The 19,358-nt window shown below is 35.4% G+C and overlaps 1 protein-coding gene across 7 annotated transcripts in view; it reads right to left on the bottom strand.

Moving 5' to 3' along the window:
- The window catches only part of MNAT1 (MNAT1 component of CDK activating kinase), a 229,753-nt gene that overhangs the window by 155,079 nt on the left and 55,316 nt on the right, over nt 1–19,358 (bottom strand). For all 7 annotated transcript variants that reach the window (XR_009699562.1, XR_009699563.1, XM_061182650.1 and 4 more), the window contains exons 4-6: nt 16,266–16,369; nt 7,086–7,226; nt 1,691–1,816 (exon numbers count right to left, since the gene is read on the bottom strand). Coding sequence is in view for 5 of the 7 variants with exons in the window: in XM_061182650.1 (XP_061038633.1) it covers nt 1,691–1,816; nt 7,086–7,226; nt 16,266–16,369 (371 nt within the window). In the remaining 2 variants the exon portion in view is untranslated. The remainder of the gene's footprint in view (nt 1–1,690; nt 1,817–7,085; nt 7,227–16,265; nt 16,370–19,358) is intronic.

The raw sequence follows: 19,358 nt of genomic DNA, 5'->3' as shown, positions 1-19,358 counted from the left end.
TCACTTCTGTTACAGTGGTTTTTTTTCTCTAGCATTTCTTTTTGGTTCTTTCTTGGAACTTCCATCTCTCCACTTACATTGCCCATCTGTTCTTGCATGTTGTCTACTTTATCTATTAGCACTCTTAGCATATTAATCACAGTTGTTTTAAATTCCAAGTATGATAATTCCAACACCCCTGCCATATCTAATCCTGATTCTCGTGCTTGCTCTATCTCTTCCAATTGTGTTTTCTGCCTTTTAGTATATCTTATTTTTTTTTTTTTTTTGACAGCCAGGCATGATACACTTTTTAAAATGAACTGCTGTAAACAGGTCTTTAGTAATATGGTGGTAAGGTGTGGGGGATGGCTGAACAATTTATAGTCTTATGATAAGATCTCAGTCTTTTAGAAAGCCTGTGCTTCTGGACTGTGAACTTCACACACACACTTCTCAATCCATCTCCCTCCCCTCAGGTGGAGCAGGATGGCTAGAGTGAGCTGAAGTTGTGTATTTCCCTTCTCCAACATGGAAGACTTGAGCAGCTATAGTTGGATATGTCCCTTCACCCACATCAGTTAGCCTCTGATAAAACTCCAGCAGGTTAGGCTCTGGTGAAATAGTTTATCCTAAGGGCAAGCCTTGTTAGGAGGAACAGAATGCTCTGGCATATTTCAAAATGGTTCCTTTTCCCCTTCCTCTATCAAAAGCATAAGGGGCGTGGGCTTCCCTGGTGGCACAGTGGTTGAGAATCTGCCTGCCAATGCAGGGGACACGGGTTCGAGCCCTGGTCTGGGAAGATCCCACATGCCGCAGAGCAACTGGGGCCGCGAGCCACAATTACTGAGCCTGCGCGTCTGGAGCCTGTGCTCCGCAACAAGAGAGGCCGCGACAGTGAGAGGCCTGCACACCGCAATGAAGAGTGGCCCCGGCTTGCTACAACTAGAGAAAGCCCTCGCACAGAAACGAAGACCCAACACATCCATAAATAAATAAATAAATAAATAAAAATTTTTTAAAAAAAGCATAAGGGGATTTTTCTGATATTCACTGAGAGAATCTGGTAGAGACACAACAGGTAAGACTCACAAAAGTGTGGGGCTCTGATAACTGGTTTCCTCTGGAGATTTTAACTCTCAGAGTTGCCCACACTGAGCCTCCAGCAATTTGTCAACCAATTCAGGTTTCCCTACACCAGCACTGGCTTCCAACAAGGTTGCTGCTCTGGTGAACTGTGATTCACTGTAGTCTCTGCTGGTCTCTCCAATTTTAAGGGTAGTGGTTTGCTTTGTGACCTCTCTTTACTAAAAAAGTTGTTGATTTTTCAGTGTGTTCAGGTTTTTACTTGTTGTCAGGATGGAGTGGCAACTTCCAAGCTTCTTATATGCCATACCAAAAACCGAAAGTTTGCATTTTCTTTTAAGAAATGTTTTTCTACACCACAAGCTTAAAAACTTATGTAGAATAATAAAACACATACAAACTCAATATCATATAGAACAAAACTGTGTTGCATACTTTGTAAATTATTTATTTTTTTTCACTTTCCTCTTACAATGCACATATTCATATTTCTAGACATGTAGCCTAGATCAGACACTGTTCTTAAATATCTGAACCTCCCAGTTATCTGTAAAAATCAATATAAAATTATAAACTATAATCCTTGAAGTATATCTTCCAAACAAGTGATTAAAATACAGCTTACCATTTTGATGCCTGTGGAAAATGTCACTGGTTTTATAGGTTTAGGTTTCTCAAGCTGCATTTCCAGTTGGGTAGATCTATCTTTATGCTGAGCCAAAAGTAGAGCAACGGGGAGATCAGAACTCTCCTGCAAGAAAAGTTAAAGTGCAATGTGAAAGTTAAAAATAAAAGCAATGAGTCTTTTATTTTAAATTATGCCTTTCCATAAACATTTGATGTCAACCTAGGTATTCACTTTATGGAGAACACTTTACAAAAAACTTTAACATTCCATAATAAGAAAAGGCTGCTTTAGACTCATAAATCAAAATAACCTACAAAAAAGGATTTTTATAAAATCCACATTAAAGACAATATAATAGGGTCTTATTTCATCTAGCAAAACCAACCATATTTATTAAAATAAAAAAATTAGAAGCTAATCACAAAAAGAGTAGTACAAAGTACTATAACTTAGATCAGATGTTTATCTAAGACACATTTCTTTTTTACCAGTGAATTCAGACCAGTCTGAAATTGTTTCCCATTAGATTTCACCTGAGGCCGTTTGGAAATGATCCTTGTTCTGTTTTGCACAATGGAATGATTGTTAAGTACAATCAAAAGACATTTATCAATATTTTCTCCTTTATTGACTTATTTTTATAAATAATTTATCTTTATAAATTTTTTAATTAACAAAATAATAGTAGACACTTTTAATATCTTATATTGATACTAAATCAGGGCCACTATTTACACAAATCTGTACACACACATATTAATAACACAAACAAATTACTAATTCTTATACGTAGACTGTCATTTACTCTGTTTAACATGAAGTCTTCTCACATGTTTAAAGTGATGCAGAGCTAAGATCTAAACTAAATGTATCCAGACATTTTCCTTTCTGAGCTGTCAGTTAAATAAGAACACAGAAACACATGCAAAAGGAAACCAGGAAGGAAGGAGATCATACACAAACATATGCAAAGACACATACTACTTTCTATATCTGTAAACAAAAATGAAGGTACAAACACATTTCAATCTCCTATACCAAGGTGACCTATGAAAACAGTCTTCAAATGGCCTACAGAGTTTTAAAATAGTAACTACCCAGAATTTAATCCTGAAAAAACTATATTGTTACACATTTCATAGCATAAAAGTAAAGATATAGCAGAATCTAATTTTCTTTCCAAAACCAACAACTTAATATTTGGGGGCACAAATATGGCTAATTAATATATTTAAAGGACTTGTTTAAAAGTTATAGTACAGAAGAAATTCAAATAACAAGCCATTTATTTCCACAGCATAGTCCTAGAATAAATCTGTATCTCAAAACTTTGTAACAGAAGTGCTATGCAAGAGCAAATGTTACAAAGATTACAACTTTTAAAAGTAAATGGAAAAACACAAATTTTATTTATAAAATAGAACTTTATTAAGGGTCAAAATTCTTAAGACATGGCTTTAGCAATAATGAAGTAGGATGAATAAAATACACTATGAGAATATACTTGACTACCTTTCATATTCTACAACAAAGCATTAGTAATGCATTAATAATAGTATTGCTGTGAATTCCTGCAGCTATTCCTATTTCCATTAGGAATTTTATAATAAAATATAAAATTAAAGAACATTTTAAATGGGTGGTGGCCCAAAATATCTTTTAAAATCTCTAACTACCTTTTCATATGTCAAAAACTAACAGAAGAAAAATAAATTTCCTTGGCTAAAATGTTAAATATTGCTTCCTAATTAATACTCTAAGTGAATTCAAATTCCATACCTGCTACTTACCCTAAAAAGTAAAAGTTCTCATGTAAAAGTAAGACAATGTGTGCACTTCAAAAAAGTTGCTAATCAATACTTTGTCTGTTTTAATCCTGGTTTCACCTTCACATAAAAGAACCAGAATATTAAAATGTCTTGATAAAACAGTTGAAATTTAATAAAAATAAACATTCTAGAAAGCTAAAACTAATTTTGATACTAAGGCAATACAATTTACTTTAAATCTGCTGTACTCCACTTCAGCAATCAAAACTTTGGAGCCTGAAAATCTTTGTAAATGTTAAACTAGAGGGACTTCCCTGGTGGCACAGTGGTTACAAGTCCGCCTGCCAGTGCAGGGGACGCAGGTACAGGCCCTCGTCCGGGAGGACCCCACATGCCACGGAGCAGCTGGGCCCGTGCACCACAACTGCTAAGCCTGTGCTCTGGAGCCTGCCAGATGCAGCTGCTGGGCCCGCGTGCCACAACTACTGAAGTTGTGGTCCGCAACAAGAGAGGCCACCACAGTGAGAAGCCCGCGCACCGCAGCAAGGAGTGGCCCTCGCTCTCTGCAACTAGAAAGCCCGCGCACAGCAACGAAGACCCAACGCAGCCAAAAATAAATTTTAAAAAAAAAGTTAAACTAGAAATAAGCAGGAGTTCTAACAACAAAAAAAAATCTACAGAGTAAAATAAACTATGGGAAACATACATGATCTCAGAAACACAAAAAATGCAGATTCAGCCTTTCAAGTTATTTCATTCTTCTTAGCTTTCCATTTTTACCCTGAAAGGTTCCCTAAGCTACATTGATTGCCTGAAGGTACACTGCTTAATATTTAAAGAAATTTTAATTAAGACTACCTGTAATAATACTCATTAAAAGCTTTATAATGACCATTTTTAAAAGATTATTTTAACTGACTTAAAGCAAGCCATGTGGCAAACAATATTCTAATAAAAATCAGCTACTGCGTTTGACAATATTAGCCCTTAACAAAATTTAAGACATAGCTGAAGAGAATTTTCAAACAAGAATATAAAAAGATTTAATAAGTCAAGACTTGTTTAAAAATCTTTTTCCAAACTTTAAAAAAAAAACCCTGAATTTACAGTTAGGATTAAATAAATGGACATTTTAGGCAACATTATAGTAAATGCTAAGCCATAAACATTAAGACCATAACATTAAAATCCTGTCACATCATACAGTATAGTGTAATGCCAATGCTTTTTAAAAGGTTAAAAAGTAACTTGTAGCACAGGACCAGAAACAGCAGAAAAAAAATTCTAATAAGTTGTGCTTATACTAATTGCCTAAATTAGATCCAGAGAATCATTCTAAGATTTAAGCTTCTAGATATATTTACAGATGCCAATTCAATCTTTCTTAATAAAATCTAACACATGAACATACATAGAAAAAAATACAATGTATTCTTTTACTTAATAAGGATTCAGGAGGATAAAAAGAAATTTAATGAATTCTTTCAGTTAGTCAATAAGGATGAAATATATGTTAGGATTTTAACAAAAATTTTTTAATAAATATTAAAAAATTAAAGTAACAATCTTTAAAAATAAATTTAAATATGAAAATGAGAAATTCAAATTGAATTGGTATTTAAACCAATCTGTTGTAATTAATTGTTCTAATGAATACAGTAAATTGTTAAGGATTATTTAACCACCATGTTACATGATCTAAACAGTAAAGAAAGTATGCACGGTAATGACTTGCAGGTGAATAAAACAGGAAGGGGGAGCAGTTCTTAACAAAGCCAATATTAACTCCAGATTATACACAATGTACAACATTGGCAGTTGCAGCTCAATTGCCAAGAACAGCTCAATGCGGCAGTAAAACTTCATGCTAAAAGACTAAAGACAAAAAGAATATGCAAAAATAATTGCTATGCAAAACCAGCTAATCTCAAAATCAAAACTAAAAATGCTTTATACTAAATGGAACATTTTTAAAAAGTTAAAGTGTATTTTCATCTCATATCTAAGTTCTGTATTTGGAATTAACTCAATTAATTGTATAGTGGAAAGCATTACCAAGGAAAACTCTGCATAAAATGATGAGAGAAACAACCTTTCAAAAAAAAATTGTAACATGAATCTTTACTAATTCATTCTTTAAAGTTTTTAATTTCTCACAAGCTACATGTCTACAAAAAAAACGTAAAACATGACATGCATCATTTCAACTGTTAAAGCCACAACTGCCACTTAATAGTTTCAACAAAAATTAATGGAAGTTAGGGATTTCCCTGGTGGCACAGGGGATAAGACTCCATGCTCCCAATGCAGGGGTTCCAGGTTTAATCCCTGGTCATGGAACTAGATCCCACATGCATGCCACAACTAAGAGTTCTCATGCCACAACTAAGGAGCCCTGGGGACACAACTAAGGAGCCCACCTGCTGCAACTAAGACCCGGTGCAACCAAATATAAAAATAAATAAATATTAAAAAGAAAAATTAATGGAAGTTACTAAGGAAAAAAAAAACATATTCTATTTTATACACTGCTGTCCTCATTTTTTTTTCCTTTCTTGGCGCAATGGCACACAGTGCAGCCTGCAGTATCTCATTTCCCCACCAGGGACTGAACCCAGGCCACGGCACTGAAAGTGCCGAATCCTAACCACTAGACCACCAGGGAACTCCCTGTCCTCACTTTTAGAACCAAATTTACACTCCACCCATACAAAGTAGATAGGGTTTATGATAAGCACTTTCTGTCTGAGCCTCACTAAGGCCTTTACCCTTACTTTTCCTTTACTTTCTCACCTACTTCTAATTTAAATTATCTTGCTTTCTCTTTTTATTCCTGGTTATATGGCTTAAATGCTTTTAGGGCAAAAGCACAGTAGAAAAATATACACATACACTTTTACCTGATCATAGAATAACAAACAGCATAGCAACTAGTAGACTGAGGAGTTAAGTGTGTTAACACCACATGGAAATTAATTATGGGGCCAGAAAGGGGAAAGGAAGAATGTAAAAAGACTTTACTGGAAAGGACGATTTTCTAATTGTGATTTCATCAATATCACAATGGTTTATAAGCATCAAATAACATTCTCCAATCTATGAAACACTTCATAAACCTTGGTTATAATTACTGCTATTATCTAACAATGTTGACTACTTGGGGAGCTAATAACTAGAAAACACCAATAACTTGCAAGACATTTACCGTTTCTTTCAAATGTATTTTTTTCATGCAAAAATATGAAATACAGTTCTCACAGAGTAACCAGAGTCACTAAAACTTCAGCATGAAGCCAAAACACTTGAAAATGAGCTAGTTATTAGAAAACCAGTATTACTCAGGAGAAAAATGCTCTGAAAACAATATGTTTTAGTCAGTAAGCTCAGAAACACATCAACAACCTATTAATAGTAAACTGGCTTATGTTAGTTATAATATTACTCTCTTATCTGAAAATAAAATGGATATTGACAAACATTTTTTTTAAATAAAGGAACAGAAGGTGAATAAACCAGCACAAACTATAGAAATGCTATTTAAATACCATTACCCAGCATAATAAATAGGAAAGATAAACCCTGAAGACAAATGATTTTTTATCACAATTAACATTAATACATACCAGTTCATCTAAAAAAGCCTGCTTATTCTTCCTTTTTAGAATCTGCTGCAGTTGTTCTTCTTTTTGTATAAATAGTCTTCTTTGTTCATTTTCCTGTCGTTCTACCTCTAAAGCTTCTTCCAGTTCCTCCTGTTCCCGAGTCTAAAACAGAAACATTGATATATGGCATGGAATAAATTTAGTAACCAAAATCAACCCTATACCATACTCTGTATCTCCTTTCTTGGAATCATAAAATGCACTAGTCACTAATTGTTTAACAGTGCAGCAATTCCACTTTAAAAGAACTAGAATTCATTTTATTTCATGTGGACATGTTACTATTAAAGAGAATGACATCTAGCACTAAATGAACACCTAAACAAAGTACACTGAGCCCAGCTGCAGAAGTGTGGAAACTGCTTAATAATGTCTTTATTTTAGGAGATTTAACAAGAAAAACAAAATAAAACAAAAAACCCAACAACAAATAGATAATCTCCATATAGAACTATTGATTGAAACACTCCATATAAAAGACTGGTTTATTTAATAGAAACAATTTTCAGAATATATAAGACAATGAAAAGTTAACATAGTAGTTAGCTTCTTTTTCCCAAGTTAAAATAAGTCTTTCTGATGCTTGAGTTCCAAATAGCATTCATTTAAGGTAAGTTATGAAAAACTGAAGTTATTTTCTAACACAAGCATATAAATTTCAAGGGTCCTCTTTGTAGACTGAAAAATTCAAAATCCAGAGCTAATATGTAGAGAGAATGAACTACAGGCCTACTCATTTCCCTTTTATGAAGTTCCTCAGAAATATTAAATACTTCCAGGTTCTGAAATTTATTCCAACTCTAACTTGTACTTAAAAGCAATATTATACCTAGCCTTTGCTCTTTAAGTCTTCTGAATGAGAAATATAGTAAAATCTGAATGGCTTTACTTTAAATCCTTGATTGTTGCTATTGAAAATGTAATACCTTCTTTCTTTTTTTAATTCAATAAAACATTGAGAATTTATGGCACCTCAAGACAAATACAGAACAGAGGGAGAGAGTATAATACATTTGGGGATCACTAAAATAATATATGAATTAACAGAGACCTCAGAGAAAAGTACATTTTTATGTAAAATAATAATTAAAACACTCTATTAGATTTTTTTCACTTCACAAATTAAACTCCCCAAAGAAACAAGATTCCCAAATAAAAAAACGTTTCACTTATAATTCAAACTCAGTATATCCAAAATTAAGTTTAGCATTTGGTTTCCCAAAGCTGATCACCCTCCTGTATTCCTGATTTCTGCTAAGCGCACACCTACATCTCAGGCAACTCAAGTTGAAACCTCAAAGTCATCTCTGTTTACTCCCTCTCCCCCAACCCCATTCCTCTTAAATTAAATCAGTTGCTAAGTCCTATTAGCATCTCTCCCTGTAATTTTACAAACCTCTATTACTGAGGTTACTATTCTAACTCAGGTACCCAGTGGAGAAGAGAATTCAAACTTGATTTAGAAGGATTACTAGGAATAAATGTAAAAAGTTAGGGGGTGAAATATGAGGGCTAGAAAAGTGAATTACTGGACTATAGGTCCATAAGCAGAAAAGGATGAGTCTCATGATAAAACAGTGACATGTAAGTAATAAGTATGACAAGTGACAGAGAGGTATACACAGAGTACAGTTGGGACAGAATTGATAGAGTGGTAAATTCTCCTTGCAATGATGGAGGACAGGTAGAGTTAGAAAAGATTTTGTATAGAGTGTTATGGGTTGAATGTGTGCCCCCAAAATATATGTTGAAGTTTTAACCCCTGGTACCTATAAATGTGACCTTATTTGGAAATAGGGTCTTTGCAGATGTAATCAAGTTAAGATAGGTCATACTGGAAATTTTGACACAGACACATGGGGAGAAGGCCATGTGAAGACAGAGGCAGAAATCAGAGTGGTGCCAAAGGTGCTAAAAAAGGCAAAGAAAGATTCTTCCCTAGAGCTTTCAGAGAGACCATGACCCTGATGACACCTTGATTTCAGACTTCTAGCCTACAGAAGCCTGTTCTCGTAAGAGAACAAATTCCTGTTGTTATAAATCACCCAGTTTTTGGTAATTTGTTTTAACAGCCCTAGGTAACTAATACATGGAGGTTGAGCAGACTTCAAACAGTAGGTCTTTACCCCCACTGGAGAGTGGAAGAGCCATTTAGGCAGAGAAAACAAAGGTGCAAAGACATGAATAAAGCTGGAATGCTTGGTATGGCCAAGTCATGAAGTATGGGAGTTGGGGAAAGCTCTAGATAAAGCTGGAGAGGCAAGCAGATGGCAGATCATGGAAAGTCGACCATATCATACATACTAAGGGATGCATTTATGCCATACTAAGGCAACTGGGAAGACATTAGAGTTTAGAAAGATGACTAGAAGCAGTGAAGAATACATATCAATGGGGTTCAAGACTGAAGACAGGAAGACTAGTTAGAAGAATACTTCAATAACTCCAGTAAGAAATAATGAGGACCCTAAGTAAGATAACAATAATATAATTAGAGGAGGAACCAGGTTTGAAAGGTCATAAGGAAAGACTATCAACAATATATGAAGACTGACCAGATATGGCTAGAACACTTAGATAAAGAATGTAATAGGAGAAATAGGTGGGAGAGTGAAGATTAAAAAGTTCAATTATGATGAACATAGATGCAAAAATCCTCAACAAAATATTAGCAAACCAAATTCAACAATACATTAAAAGGATTATATAACATAATCATGTGGAATTTATCCCAGGGGTGCAAGGATGGTTAAACATCCACAAATCAATCAATGTGATACACCACATTTACAAATTGAAAAATAAAAAGCATATGGTCATCTCAATAGATGCAAAAAGGTCTTTTGATAAAATTCAACATCGATTTATGATAAAAACTCTAAACAAGTGGGCACAGAGAACATAATTCAACATAATAAAGGCCAAATATGACAAGCCCATGACTAATATCATACTCAACAGTGAAAAGCTGAAAGCATTTCCTCTGAGATCAGGAACAAGACAAGGATGCCCACTCTTGCCACTTTTATTTAACATAGTACCGGAAGTCCTAGCCACAGCAATCAGACAAAAAAAGAAATAAAAGGAATTCAGATTGGAAAGGAAGAAGAAAAACTGCCACTGTTTACGGATGGCATGATACTGTATATAGAAAATCCTAAAGATGCCACCAAAAAACCTATTAGAACTCATCAATGAATTCAGTAAACTTGCAGGATACAAAATTAATATATAGAAATCTGTTGCATTTCTATACACTAACAACAAACTATCAGAAAGGTAAATTAATCTCATTTACATCTGTATCAAAACAAATAAAATACCTAGGAATTCATCTAACTAAGGAGGTAAAAGACCTGTACAGAGAACACTATAAGACACTGACAAAAGAAACTGAAGACAAGACAAACAAGTGGAAAGATATACTGTGCTCATGGGTTGGAAGAATTAATATTGTTAAAATGGCCATACTACCCCAAGGCAATCTACAGATTCAATGCAATCCCTATCAAAATACCAATGGCATTTTTCACAGAACTAGAACAAATAATTCTTTTTGTGTCTGGCAACACAAAAGACCCCAAGTAGCCAAAACAATCATGAGAAAGAAGAACAAAGCTGGAGGTATCACACTCCCTGATTTCAAACTATAATACCAAGCCACGGTCTTCAAAAAAATATGGTACTGGTACAAAAACAAAGATCAATGGAACAGAATAGAGAGCTCAGAAATAAACCCACACTTATATGGGAAATTAATCTATGACAAAGGAGGCAAGAATATATAATGAGGAAAAGACAGCCTCTTCGATAAATGGTTTTGCAAAAACTGGACAGCTACATGCAAAAGAATTAAACTGGACTACTTTCTCACACCATATACAAAAATAAACTCCAAAGGGATTGAAGACTTAAATGTAAGACCCGAAACCATAAAACTCTTAGAAGAAAACACTGGGAGTATGCTCTTTAACATCAGTCTTAGCAAACGATAAATCTGATAAGGGGTTAATATCCAAAATATACAAAGAATTCATAGAGCTCAACATCAAAAAACAAACAACCTGGGACTTCCCCAGTGGTGCAGTGGTTAAGAATCCGCCTGCCAATGCAGGGGACACAGGTTCAATCCCTGGTCCAGGAAGATCCCACATGCCGCAGAGCAACTAAGCCCGTACGCCACAACTACTGAGCTGTGCTCTAGGGCCTGCGAGCCACTACTACTGAGCCCACGTGCTGCAGCTACTGAAGCCCACGTGCCTAGATCCCGTGCTCCGCAACAAGAGAAGCCACCGCTATGAGAAGCCCGCGCACCGTAATGAAGTAGCCCCCCCTCGCCGCAACTAGAGAAAGCCCACGCGGCAACAAAGACACAACGCAGCCCAAGAAAACAATAATAAATAAATAAATAAATCTTTAAAAAACAAACAAACAACCTGATTAAAAAGTGGGCAAAGAACCTGAATAGACTTTTTTCCAGAGAAGACATACAGATGGCCAAAAGGCTCAGGAAAAGATGCTCAACATCACTAATCATCAGGGAAATGCAAATCAAAACCACAATGAGATATCACCTCACACCTGTCAGAATGGCTACAATCAAAAAGACAACAAATAACAAATGCTGTCAAGGATGTGGAGAAAAGGGGACCCTAGCGCACTCTTGGTGCGAATGTAAATTGGTGCAGACACTATGGAAAACAATAAGGTTCCTCAAAAAATTAGAAACAGAACTACCATACAATCCAGCAAATCTGGGTACTTATCCAAAGAAAATAAAAACACTAATTTGAAAAGATATATGCACCCCAATGTTCATTTATGCATTATTTACAATAGCCAAGATAATGGAAGCACCTTAAGTACTCATCAATAATAGAAGCATGGATAAAAAAAGATGTGAAATATATATATATATATATATATATATACACACACACAATCAAATATTACGCAGCCATAAAAAAGAATGAAATCTTGCCATTTGGATTAACCTAGATGGTATTATGCTAAGTTAAATAAGTCAGACAGAGAAAGACAAATACTGTATGATTTCACTTACATTTGGAATCTAAAAAACAAAACCAGTGAACAAAAACAACAAAACAGAAAGAGTCACAGATACAGAGAACAAACAGGTGGTTGCCAGAGGGGAGGGGGGATGAGGAATGAGAGAAATAGGTGAGGAAGATCAAGAGGTACAAAATTCCAGTTACAAAATAAATAAGTCACAGGTATGAAATATACAGTGTGGGAGAATACAGTCAACAGGAATGCAGTATCTTTGTATCATGATGGTAACCATACAATCAACATGGTAACTTGACTTATCATGGTGATCATTTTGAAATGTATAGAAATATCAAATCACTATGTTGTGCACCAGGAACTAAAACAATGTTGTAGGTCAATTATACTACAAAAACGAACGAACAAATCACTGAAAAAGAGATCAGATTTGTGATTACCAGAAGCAGGGGCTAGGTGGAGGAGGAATTGGATAAAGGTAGTCAAAAGGTACCAACTTCCAGTTATAAGATTAGCTAGGGATGCAATGTATAACATGATAAATATAATAGACACTGCTGCATATATGAAAGTTCTTAAGAGAGTAAATCCTAAGCGTTCTCACCATACGGAAAAAATTTTTTTCTTTTATTTTGTACCTATATGAGATGATGGATGTTTACTAAACTTATTGTGATAATCATTTCATGAGATATATAAGTCAAATCATTATGCTGTATACCTTAAACTTATATAGTGCCATATGTCAATTATGTACAGCTCAATAAAACTGGAAGGAAAAAAAAATCAGTTCTGGAATGCTGAATCACAAATGCCTTTAATGCATCCAGAAAAAAAGGTCGATTAACCAATTACAGATATATGGATGTATCACATATAATTCTTGGAGCTCAGGAGGAAAACAATGGGCTGCAGAAACACTTGAGAGTAATCAGTGTAAAGGATTAACTCTTAAAGAGAAGCACCGAGAGGAATCCAAGTGTTTAAGAAACAGAAAGGAAAGAGAAGCCTCTTAAAAGGATGAAAGAGGAAGGTGAGAGCAGCAGGATGAAGAGAATGGAGTGGCCCCACAGAAGTCAAGGAAGAGTTTCACCATCAAGGGAGAAGCCTGCATCAAATACTGCCCTGCCTACAGACCAAATGACATTCAGACCAACAAAGAGTCTATTGGCCTTGTCAATGAGAAACTGGTAGCCTCAATTTTCTCACTGTATTTAAGTATTTTGAAAATAGAAAGCCTCAATAAATATTGGTTGGCTAGCTAGCTGATTGAATAACTGGGAAAACAGCTATCATTAAAAATCAAACATTGGGGGCACAAAGAAGGTATTGGACTGGGAGAAGGGAAGCAGGCTGAAAGACTAGAAGGTCTCTGTTTTCTCCCTAATGGCACCACCTTACCCAATCAACCTCCCTTACCTTTACCTCCCACTTCTAATCCATCATTAGGACTTGCTATTTCAAACTCAAAACATTTCTCTAATTCATCCTTACCTCTTCATTCCTTGTTTAAGTCACCTCTGAACTCGCCTACAAGACTGCAATAACCTCCCATTGGCCTCCTAAACTCCAGGTTTGATCCTCTCAAATTCAACCTCCACAAAAGCAATAAATCTATTCTAATAAGGACAATACTTTATTATCACTTTGCTTAATACCGTTCAATGACAATCATTAACAGCTAGGTTTCTATAACATTACTCTAAGGAATCCTGGGAATTCCCTAATAAGATGTCTAAGGTACACTACAGAAGAGACTGAGCAGATGGGAATTCAAGCCTATTCGTCCTCCCACTGTTGATTCAACAAACGTATTCAGAGTAAGGCTTCATTTGAAGAAAAGGTTCACCTGCTAAAACATACAAACAACTGGTCAATATAAGCCCAAATTACTTTTCACAATACATAAGGCCTTATGTTACCTAGGCTCTTTCTACTTCCGTTTCAACTCTCTATTGAACTTGGCAATATAGAACTACTTAAAATTCTCAGAGCTCTCTGTGATTACCCATGCCATCTTGCCTTTGCTCATGATTTCTTTCTGCCTGGAATGTCTTTGTGCAGCTTCCCAACCCGCCCCCTTCCCGTCTCCTACAACTTGGTAACTTCTACTTGTCCTTCAAAGCTCCATTCAGGCATTATCTCACCTGGAATGCCTTTCCCAATCTTCCTAGAATAGATTAGGTATCCCTCTTCTGTATTCCCATAATAGCAAGCACACAGAACTCTCCATGTGCCTATGTCATTGTACTGAAATTACTTGGTCCCTACAGAACCAGGGTTCTTATTCATCTTTGTATACTATGTGTTTAGCAGACGTTCAACAAATGCTTATTGAACTAAAGTTTTTTTTTGCTAAATTGATAGACATTCTATGCAGCAATCCCTGCTGCTCATGAGAATCCAGAAAATGGAAGATAAAAATTAAGCTAATCTTCACTAAGACTCTATTTCAAGATTAGATCATCTTTATTCAGTTTCTCCATGCTCACAGTTGATGCTAGGTGCCAGCTCCATGAGACAAATAAGATCTCGTTAGCAGACAACTCAGTAATAGTTTCTCTATGTCAGAAATGGGTCATTTCACGTGCCTAATCATGCAAGAGATTGCTTTTTTTTCCTTTTTGACACAATTCTGATATTTTTGGAACAGTAAGACTTCAACTTTCACAAAGACATTAAAGGCAAGTTGCTACCTCAGGTTTGCAAAAAGACATCAGTCATATAGTCCACACTCCTTGGGCCACTTGAGAACTGTCTCTACCCAATGATACCACAGTTACTGATATATGTTAATTTGCACTGTCTTAAAAAATGGTCCTATGTCTGTATTTATGCCAATACCAAATAGTGATAGTAAGTAACACTAATAGATAAAATGCTCAGCACAGAATGACCAATTAATAAATGATAATGAATTACTGACCAAAACCCTTTGTTATAATAGATCCAGGTGCTAAATGTTAATATGAAGAATAAATGCAGTCACTGTAACATGTATTACATAAAATACAAGTTGATCCTTGTACAACACAGGGGGTTAGGGGCGCTGACCCTTCGCACAATTGAAAATCCGTGTATAATTTATAGTCTGCCCTCCTTATCAGTGGTTCCCTCTGTATTTGCAGTTCTGCATCCAAGGATTCAACCAACCTCGCATCGTGTGGTACTGTAGCATTTACTATTGAAAATAATCCAGGTGTTAAGTGGACCTGCGCAGTTCAAACTTGTGTTGTTCAAGGGTCAACTGTCAACAATTCAATAACCTATCATTATAAAGTTTTCAGATAATTAGAAATTCCTACTTTAAAATAATATAACCAGCCTAAAATTAGATTATTCTTTCAATGCTCAATATTATTTGCTAGTTTCAAACGATAAATGAAAAAAGCACTCACTTGAAAAGAACAACCTTATTAATTTAAACAGAGCTAATGCAACAAGTTACCTGGGCATACCTATTTTGCATGTATCTTCTGATGTACCCAGAGAAGGCTACTGGGCAAAGAGTAATTTTTATGGCACACTGATGCTTTCAGAAATGAGACACCGTTCTAAGGAAGCCAGGCTGGATATGAACGGAATAGAATGCCAATTCCTTGAGAGTTTTATTGCAGGAAAGAAGTGTCTAAATGAAACACTTAAAGACTACAAAAAGGAAGTCCTTCTAAGTACAAGATGAAAATACAAGCTATGTAATCCAAATATATCTATATCATTTTTACCAATGATTACAAATTCCTGATACAGTGCCTCAAAAACAGTTACCTCTGCTTTCCCCCAAAACTAGAAAGCCAAGTTGTACTGAAGAAATGATAGCTGAATTGTTAATTAAATCTAAATTGTTAATTAAAAGTTAATTAAATTTTTGCATGTCTATAATTATTTTTCCTTTATAGGATATATTTTAACAATGCCACCAAAACTGTCTTTGCTATAGTAATGTGTGCCTCGTACCTATATGCCTATATACGTATATTAGTATTTCTGGCCTTAATTTCAGCTAAATTCTTTGTAAATATAACTAGTTTTAGAGAAAGATAGCTTTTTAAAGGATCATGTGGAAGCATTCATCTCTAATACAAAAGAAGAAGAAAATACTTAGCAACCAACCAGCTTTAACTTATTTTTCTGAATGACATCTTTGTTTTCCTTTTGGTATATCTCCATTTTCTTTTTGGTGTTGTCCAAATCCACATTGTTGGTCAAGTTGAAAACTGCATCAGAAAAGAAACACTGACATGAAATACAATTTTAACATAAATCTTGAGAAGATAATAAAAACCAAATATTCATCACAGTGATTTCTTAATTCATCAGGTTGACATTCTTTACAGCTTAAGAAACTAGCTCTAGTTCAGCAACTATGTTTTCTGAACCAAATATAAGGAGAGACTGTCAGACTATCACACAGGCTATCTAAAGATCTGAATCATCTCAAAAAACCTAAGATACGTGCTTGCCATAATCACATTGGATTTGATTTTTATAGTGTCCATTTTAACTCTAAAAGTATAAAAAAGATTGCTTAATTTTTTAAATAAGAAGAGTAAGTCTGGGATCTACTATACTGGTCAGAATCAATACTGAAAAGAATCTATGCGCCAGAAACAGAAAAATTATCCAAAGGAGTAAAAAAATATTATCAAACTAGAACAGGTTTTATTCTGATCCTCAACATGGCTAGACACAAGCTTGAATCATTTACCATATAGTCTAGATCTGGAAAAGTATGAAATACATGAGTCAAAACTTAACAGAGAAGGTAAAGGAAAATCTGGCACCAAAACTTAAGACTGAAATAATTTAGTAAGAGAAGCCACTGAGATATGTTCAGATAGGTGATAAACTTTCAGTGACTTAGAACGATCTTTTTATAATTCCAACTCAAAATAATTTTAATTATAAATGCCTTACTCCCTTCTAAGTTTACATATGTAAATAAAAAGGTTATTATAATACTCTGAACCAAAAAAACTCTTTTAGTATATATAAATTCATATTTTGAAGTACTGCCCCACTGCCCTACCCCTTTCAGTGTTTGTATCAGCCCGTCTAAAGAAGGATCATCACCGTTGTCTCTCCTGTTCCGTAATTCAATCCAGACTTCCCTTGGATTCCTCATAATCTTTGTGCATCCATTATTAGCCCTTCTATCCCTTCTCCAATTACTTACCACTGCTTCCTCCAGCTTGACCTATAAACAGGTTTGATCTACCCTAAATAACTGCTTTACTTCATGTTTCTACAGATTCCTTCCCTATCTCACTCCTTCATTTAACTAATAACCATCTCAAATAGTTCCTAGATTTTTGCATTAGGTCTGTAAGAGTTGAAAAGTAATATTGGAAGCCCAACAGAGGGTTATCTGTTTTGCTGAGTAAGGCCATTAAACATACTCAAAAGACCAATCTGATCCATAATTTAATTTTCATCTCTTCAAAGGACCAACTTATTTCAGAACATCAATTTATCATAATCATTGTTGGAAATCCAGGCTTATTTAAGTATGTAGAAAAAAAAGAAGCAATTCTCAATTCTATTACATGCAATTTTAAAACCCTTGGAGAAATGAGAGAAAATGAGAAACAACAGCCCTTTAGCTATTGCTCCAGATTTTTTATCGCAAAGTAGAAAAGAAAATAATAATGGTGGTAAACCAGGGAATCTGTCTAGGATGCAACATAGGGCATTCCCTATAAATCACACTTTGGCCCCAACACAAAATAGTCAGAGAAAGAAGCTCCAAACTAGCAATAGCCCTCAGAAAGGCAACTGTGATCCATTCTGATTCCACTATCCTTGCCAACCACTCACAATTTACTCCCTGTATTTAACAGCCATCCACCGAGCCACTAAATCCAAAAATCTTTCACAACCTCTACCACCCTCAACATCTATGCCCACTTAACAATTCTGATCACTTTTTTTCCTCAGCACGTCCTTCCCGTGACTAATTTGTTAATATATTCTCCTGATCTTCTTCCTACTACTCCAACTACCCATTCTTGTTTCCATCTCTGCCTCATCTTGCTCTCTAGGTACACTGCATGATTCTGACTTTTGCCCTCTTTCCTCCCTCTACGTTCCTTGGGTAATCTCATAACTTCCCACAGTTTCAAGCAAAGAAATGCCAGGAAAAGCTGATACCATCTCAAAGTACAATTTAGAAAACCTAGCACATAAACATCTCCAAATTTACTCTTCCTTGTAAATTCTTTACCTGTTAATGATATGACTATCATGCTAAGACACCAGGATTTAACATCTCATTCATGTGACCCACTGTCCTTTGCACTCCATAAGCACCAGCTGCAAAATACTACAGATTCTACCACCAAAATCTCTTTAAAACTGCCCTTATTTTCAATGTACCCTGCCAGTACTCCAAGCCAGGATCTTATTTCTCCCTGGATAATTTAATCTCTGACTTAACTTCCTGTCTCCGGAATCTCTGCATCTTTCCCTATTCCCTAACCCCATCCATAGTATACAATGCTGCCAGACTAATATTTCTGAAGCACACCTCAAATCACCTTCCACCTCCACCATCCTATAGTCCTGTCTCATCCCGTGTGCCTTCCCCGTTTTACTAGGGAAAAAAAAAATCAAACACTTTTAGAATTCAGAGCCCTTCCTAATTTGGCTATAACTACTTTCACCTCCCCTCAATAAAGACCTATCTTGAAATTAGACACGTATGCATTTCCCAAATGTTCCCCACATTTCCTGCTCCAGTTCCTTTGATCATACCATTGCCCAGAATGCCTGATCCCCCTTTCTTATTTTTGAAAATATACCCAATCTTCAAATGTCTACCCAAATACTATCTTTTCCATGAAGTTCTCCCCGGTTCCCCTAACTAGAAATAACTTCCTTCTCTTATAAATGTGGAAAAATTATTCACAGCTCATATAAAAATCTCTTTCTACTTTACATGATATACACATATACAGCATTCTTTACTTTGCACTTCATCATATTTTCTATAACCTCTGTATCATCACTTCTCCATTCACAATGCCTTGAAAAAAATCCAGTCTTAACTCTTACATTACTTTTCCCTCTCTGCTTTGAGAGTTTTGCAGATTCCTCAGAGCCTCTTCAAGAACCAAGGGAAAGAGAGATTGAGCAATCCAACCAAAGTAGTTTTCCTTCATTTGTTTTCTTGAAGTGATCTCCTTCTCAAAACTCCGCCTGATGTAA

The sequence above is a fragment of the Eubalaena glacialis genome, chromosome 2 (genome assembly GCF_028564815.1).
Source record: "Eubalaena glacialis isolate mEubGla1 chromosome 2, mEubGla1.1.hap2.+ XY, whole genome shotgun sequence".
NCBI lineage: Eukaryota > Metazoa > Chordata > Mammalia > Artiodactyla > Balaenidae > Eubalaena > Eubalaena glacialis.
This window is presented reverse-complemented; position numbering and strand designations above follow the sequence as displayed.